At 40.4% G+C, this 6,922-nt stretch overlaps 1 protein-coding gene across 1 annotated transcript in view; it reads left to right on the top strand.

The window, feature by feature from the left end:
- The first annotated feature begins 3,396 nt into the window (after window positions 1-3,396).
- LOC107087054 (bile salt export pump-like) overlaps window positions 3,397-6,922 on the top strand; it is a 20,796-nt gene continuing 17,270 nt past the window's right edge. Inside the window, exons 1-6 of the mRNA XM_015378402.1 lie at window positions 3,397-3,475; window positions 3,611-3,629; window positions 4,856-4,885; window positions 4,968-5,019; window positions 5,103-5,407; window positions 5,548-5,635. Of these exons, the coding sequence (XP_015233888.1) occupies window positions 3,397-3,475; window positions 3,611-3,629; window positions 4,856-4,885; window positions 4,968-5,019; window positions 5,103-5,407; window positions 5,548-5,635 (573 nt within the window). The remainder of the gene's footprint in view (window positions 3,476-3,610; window positions 3,630-4,855; window positions 4,886-4,967; window positions 5,020-5,102; window positions 5,408-5,547; window positions 5,636-6,922) is intronic.

Genomic DNA, 6,922 nt, shown 5'->3' with positions numbered 1-6,922 from the left:
GGACCCACCGGTGGGTCCGTAGGGTTCTAGGGGGTTAAGGGGAAGTGGATTCATTAGCTCATCAGGTTCAATAGTGAAGCAGTTGGATGAAGTTCAAATTCAATTTTCCCCAACTGCTGAGAAGGAAAATAGCAACACATATATACTCTGAGGGTTGCATTGTTATCTTCTCTTCTATAATGACGTGCACAGCTTTTTTGCTTTTTTTCTTTTTACCCTGCAACCTCCTCCTCTTCTTTTTACCAAAGCTATCAGTGAAACCTTCGCTGCTTCTGCTATCATGCTCTGACTGGCCCTTCAGAAATAGTGTTTTCTTCATCCTCATCACTGGTTCCCCATCTCAATCTGATGAGGCACCAGGCTGAAAACTAGAGTCACTTCTCTCTTTCTCGGACTATAGATAGTCAGGATTGTTCCTCTCTCCTCCTACAATAGTCCTATTGATGTGAGATGCAGGGGCTGGATAGCTCTCATGCTGTGAAATGTCGGTCTCCAAGAAAAAAATAAATTTTTTGTTGGTTAAAAAGTCTGCTCGTGACATTATTGATCAATTAGGACCATTAATTGAAGTTTAAAAATAGAGGAAACAAGACTCCTACTATAATCCCCCCTTTAACGACCAACCTTTTACAATCATAGACAGGTTAAAAACTTTAACGGGAAAAGCTTCCTACTAATTTTATCATACCTATTAGCTAAAACCCGTTATATTAACTCAAGTAGGGAAATGTGGCCGCCATCTTGTTTTAGGGGGAAACACAATCCCAAAAAAAGCATGAATAATCTTCATAAAGTTAATTAGTCAGACTTTTATGCCTTTTCCAGCTCACACAATTTTAAGAGCCTTTGGATGGATCATTTGTTTATGTCAGCGATCCAGATGGTAAAATTACTTAGACTTAGACAATTTTTATTTTCATTTTGTACATACAAAATGAAATTTCGTTTTGTGCAGCTCTCATGACTCTTCCATTTCTTAAAGTGCAGCAGTGATAAAATGGAAACTTTGTGGGAGAAAAAAAATGCATTGATATGGTCAGTTTGATGTCTGTGACATGATTTAGAGTCGTTTCAACATTCAGCAGTCTAATGGCGGTGGGGAAGAACCTGTTCTGGAATCTGCTGGACCTGCATTGAATGCTGTGAAGCCTTTTCCTAGAGGGCAGCAGGGGGAACAGTCCATGGTGGGGGTGTGAAGGGTCATTTATGATGTTATGGGCTCTGGACACGCAGTGCTGGGATGAAATGTCTTTTATGGAGCGAAGAGGAGCCCCGATGATCCTCTCTGCTGTTCTTACTACTCTCTTCACCTTCTTCCAGTCTGAGGCGCTGCAGCCTCCACGCCACACAGTGAGACAGCTGGTCTGAACGCTCTCTATGGTGCTTCTGTAGAAGGTGGTGAAGATGGGTGGGGGCAGGTGGGCTCTTCTCATCCTCCGCAAGAAGTACATGCGCTTCTGTGTCATTTTGATCAGTGATTTTTTAGGATGGTTCTCCCTGAAGTCAACAATGATCTCCTTCATCTTCTCCACATTCAGGATCAGGCTGTTATCTCTGCACCAGTCCACCAGCTGCTCCACCTCCTTTCTGTAGTCCACGTCGCTGTCGTCTCTGATGAGGCCCAACACAGTGGTGTCGTCTGCAAACTTCACGATGTGATTTGTGGTGAACCTGGGGACGCAGACGTGTCATCAGGGTGAACAGCAGGGGGCTCAGGACGCAGCCCTGAGGGGAGCCTGTGCTTAGACTGATGACATCAAAGGTGTTCTGTCCAACCCGGACTGACTGAGGACTCTGTCTTTGAGAAAGTCTAAGAGCCAATTGCACTGCCCTAACCTTCAGAACAGGTGAAGGTGGGTAAACGGGTCCCTCTCTGTTTTCTTCCATAAAAGAAAAACAGATAAACAGTCAAACATTCATCCAAGATAGCTTAAAATGCGAAGGAAGGATCAAGACAGTGTACAAAAATAACATCTCTAGGAAGGGAAAATACAAAGATGGCGGCTCTGTTAACGCTTTGTACCAACAAGGAGCAGAATTAAAGAGGGAAACTGCTTGTTTTAACTCATAAACTCGTGCAACCATATTTTTAACATTCTTAGCCAGACAGTCATTAGGTGACATTGTTCTATTGTAATAAAAAAATATAAATAAATAATGTGCCAGTTTAAATAAACAGCCAGATATCATAAACAAACTGGAATATTCATTTTCTTTACACCCACCAACTAAATTTAGCTACTTCTTGCTGATACTATCTGTGAGCTGTTAGTTAAATTTACTGCATTATCTTATAAGCAATGGCTACTCATACCATAAAACTCCAGCGGTGCTAAGATGAATCGCCGAATACGACTACGGCGTTTACAGAATCTTCTTCTTCTTGTCTCAAACACTTTATTTTTAATGTGTTTTTTTTTTCAAATCGAAGTAAAGCTCAATTTGAAACACAACTTAACAGAAAAGTAGGAAAAAATAGTAGTATTTCAGTCCAAAGTATAAAACTAGGCCCTGATGATATGAAATAACAGATGTTTATGTGAGCTAATTTAGATTATTTAGGCTTACAGCAAGTTAAAACATATAATTGAGGTAAAATATATCAAATCAATAGATAATTATGGCTTTGAATACCATCCAGAAAAAACTGTTATTATCCTCACTACAATCAGCACTCCTATTTATTATCAGTGACATTTATTTCTGTCCAATTTCAACAATTCTGGTACTAGAAGAACCAGAGTTGTTATTGATCTTGGAGACTTTTAAACCTTCTCTTTGAAGAATTGCTCTTGAACTGCTACGTGGATTTGCTGATACTTTTACCTTTAATGACCTCTGGGCCTAAGCAGGTTCTAACAGTATTGACGTTCATTATTCAGTCAGCGTTGTTATGCACATGTCAGTTGAAATATTAAAGCTCGTTATGCTATTCAGTTCGTTACCAGACTCTATTTCTCATAAGGAAGTAGATAATGATCATTTAAAGCTATGATTTTTATGAACCCACATGCCCACATTTAGCAAATACACAGAAAGAGTGAAGGGCTTCTGCAGGGGGAATGTTTGCTGTGCGAGGTCACTGGCCTTCCCAGTAGAGGAACCGATAGGACACTTACCTTCAAACAAAGCAATCTGACCCCAAGTTCCAACCAAGCCCAAATAACACCACGTGACTCTGCTGCCAACGTGCAAAGAGTGTCTACCTGTACCCACCTGACACTCTGTCACAACTGCAACCACCTTCCAGAAGCTGTGCATCAACCAACCGGACAGTGGAGCTTCTACTGACCTGGACAAATGATCCATTTCTAATCGTGGATAGGAAAGCCTCCAGATCTGAACATCCCTGACAATCCCTTACATTTGGAGTCAACCCAAACTGATAGTGCCGCCATGCCAGCGGGATCCGTAAGACTACAAAGCATCAAGAAACTCGGACAGGATAACCACAGCTATGAGGTTTCCGGCGAAGGTAATGCTCTATTTTATATATAATCTAACAATAAAAAACGCTGACCTAATGATAATCAGCGGGGGAATGATGTCTATATTACAGTTAGCAGTTTGAACCTTTGATTACAGCACATTTCCTGTGTTTTTGTTTCAGAACCAGCTGGCTCTTACATGTAAGTATTGCATCATAAATACTGGTGCATTATTATCTATACAATGAAAATTAAAAAGAGATAAAAAATGTTTTTGTTTTAGCCATTAAAACACCACCTTAATATCTAAAGTCCAATTAGTACATTATTGAGCAACGATTGCTTTGGTTTAGTGTGGCTAACTATTAATAAGTGCCATGGGAAATTATTAACACATTTAGTCATTTTGATCAATATTACCAAGTCAGGAGGGTGTCACTTAATTGTCAGGAAATATTTTCAAAATTGCTCACCTGCCTGATGAGGCATTGTATTATAGATACTATAATTAATAACACAACTTACTTTACTAGTTGATGGTAGCTTTGGGGAAGGGATATATGACACCTTGAACATACCTTCCTCACTTTGAAGCAGGGTAGTGGCAGCATTATGTTATGGGGATGCTTTTTTTTCCAGAGAAGGCAGGAAAACTGTTTTGAGAAGGAAATTTTAACAGCGCCAAATACAGAAAAATCCAAGCTCTTGTAGAAAAAAACGGGACAACAACCCTCAACGGCGCAAGAGCTGCAACAAAGATCAGGTCAAAACACATACATGACATAGAAAGGCATGTAGACCGCAATATGCTGAGATTTTTGCAAACTGACATTTAAAGAGACACTGCAGTGATTCGGATTCCTGCCCTGAGCTGACATGAGTGGCATGTAGCGTGGTTCTCTGCTGCCGCTGCCCATCTGCTGATCTAAATGTGTTGTGCAAATAGCACACCATCTGGCCACAACAGACATGCAACTGTCAGATTCACTCAAATCCCTTTTCCATCCAATTCCAACACTAGTAGACTAGATGCATAAAAGCATTGAGCCAATTGGCTTGATTTGTATTTATAGCTTGTAGTAAATTATATCTGATAGATTTTCAGCTTGTTATTGCTTTAATCTACACAGCCGGACATGCAGATTATCTTTACTCATTGTATTTGGAAACTGAAACCTCTCACTTGCTTTAATGCATGCGTAGTACATAAAAGTTGGCACCTCTGCTTGTGGCAAAGACGTGGGAAAATATTGTGGTTTGTGTAACACTGCTGTGTGATTCCCAGCTAACATTTTAAAAGAACATCTTGTTGTTAACTGTTTGCATAATGAGAACAGAAGGGATTTTATATTAAGTCTTCACTGTGCCATAGTTTCACAAGGGTTTCATGGAGGCAACGACTCACTGTTCTGCTTTGTTCCTTTCAGGTCCATGACAAATTCTAAGAACACGGAGAAGTGAGTACCAAATGGAGATGTTATGGATATCTAACTGCATTCAACTAACATGTAAAATGGTTGACCTCCTCTTTTCACACAGAGCTCAAGGAAACCAAGACCAACCTGCTATTAGAGTCAGCTTCTTCCAGCTGGTAAAAATCCACTTTTTTTGTTTCTTTAATCTGTGAGGTTTCTTCTCCTAATACTAGACCTCTTCTTAATTATTACCTCCCAGTTCCGCTTTTCCACCTGCAAAGATGTTGTGATGATGGTGGTGGGCAGCCTGTGTGCAGTGCTGCATGGCTCGGCCCAGCCCCTCATGTTGCTGGTGTTCGGCCTGCTCACCGACACCTTCATCGAGTACGACATCGAGCTCACCGAGCTGAACGACGACAGGAAGGAGTGCGTGAACAACACCATCCAGTGGAAGAGGAACTACAGCGCAGCAGCAGACCTGAGTCTGCCTCTGAACCTGTCGGACCTGGGTCTTATCAACTCCACATTAGAGATGTTCACTCCACTGGGAAACATGTCGTGTGGGTAAGTGGGCTTTAAATATGGAGGAGAAAAGATGTTTGATGCTGTAAATCTACCATGAAGATGTTACTAAAAAAGATCCAGATATGCATAAAAATTTTTTTCTGTATGTTTTATTAACCGCCTCGCTTGCTGATTTTCAGGCTTCTTGACATCGAACACGAAATGACCATGTTTGCCTTCTATTATGTTGGGATAGGATTTTCTGTATTCATACTCGGATACGTTCAGGTTAGTCTTGAAATGATCAAAATGTTTTCTTCCCTTAATCCTAAAATTAAAATAAGACAAGTCATCTTGAAATCTATTGATAGAATCAATCATATAACCTTTAACAGACATCAGATGTGTAACATATATGTTGTGAATTTGATTTTGCAACAGCTGAAGGGGGTAACTACCTATCTGCAACACCATACATTTAGATATTGATCTATTTTTACTTAAAAAAAAGGAAAGCTCTGTATTTATACCTTGAGGTTTTCTCTCTCCGGTTCTTTTCCTGAGAAGAGATCACTCGGAACAAACTCCTTAAATAACGCTTCATAATGTAAATAAGCATGAGATATGACAACATATTTAGACATAAATTGTAATGTTAGTCAGACCAGAGAAGTTGCTTTATTTTTCAGAATGCAGCCGCTTAGCATCCGGGCTCACATCTCTTTGAAGTAGCCTCGATTCAGAGTTAAAGAACATTTTTAAACAACTCCAGTCTGCCACATCATCGCATCATTCACATCATTACATCATACATGTTTGCAGATGAGGAGACATCCATGGCTCCTGCCTTATCAAAATATTACCCTATGTTTTTAGATGAAGGACATCGCTCTCATTCTATTCCCAAATCTTTGCTGTACCAGTGGCGCCTCCTGTTTCAAAGGGGGACCAGATGGGGCCACACAAACTTAAAGCAATAATTTCAGGGTCTGAATCTACTATTGTGGTAAACCTGCCTGTAAAAATCATAAAGACTTAAGTGAACACCTTTTCATATTTTATTTGTTTATTGTGTGAATTTTTTTAATGTTACGACGCTGGTTGTGCATAACGGGGTGAAATGCTAAACTGAAGCAACTACAATATACCCTGGCGATGGCCACCCCTGGCCAACCCCCTGATGGCGCCACTGCCACATACACAATGAAGATGATAACTGTATAGCTGGACGGGAATACTTGAGAAAACATTAATTCTGACATGAAACGGGCAGGTATTACTATGCTTTAACAGACTCACACATCAATCAAGATAAATTACAACTAAGGCAGTTGTGCTGCCAGTAAAATGACTGCCCTGTATTTGGCTGCATCATCTGTCCATCAACTCCAGCAAATACTGTCACCTCCATGTTTGACCATGTTAGTTTTCTATCAACTTGGCACCAAAAATGTAACCTGACTCCGCCAGATGGATTTGCTCCGCATATCTGGAAACCTTCCGTTTAAGTAATTTTGGAAAGGGGAAAGGGGAAAATACTGGTTAGCTGATTGGCCTATGTTGGTGATAGACGGG

This window comes from Cyprinodon variegatus, unplaced genomic scaffold (genome assembly GCF_000732505.1).
Source record: "Cyprinodon variegatus isolate N-32 unplaced genomic scaffold, C_variegatus-1.0 Scaffold9, whole genome shotgun sequence".
Lineage (NCBI taxonomy): Eukaryota > Metazoa > Chordata > Actinopteri > Cyprinodontiformes > Cyprinodontidae > Cyprinodon > Cyprinodon variegatus.
The sequence above is the reverse complement of the archived record's forward strand: the minus strand, read 5'-3'. Positions and strand labels throughout refer to the sequence as shown.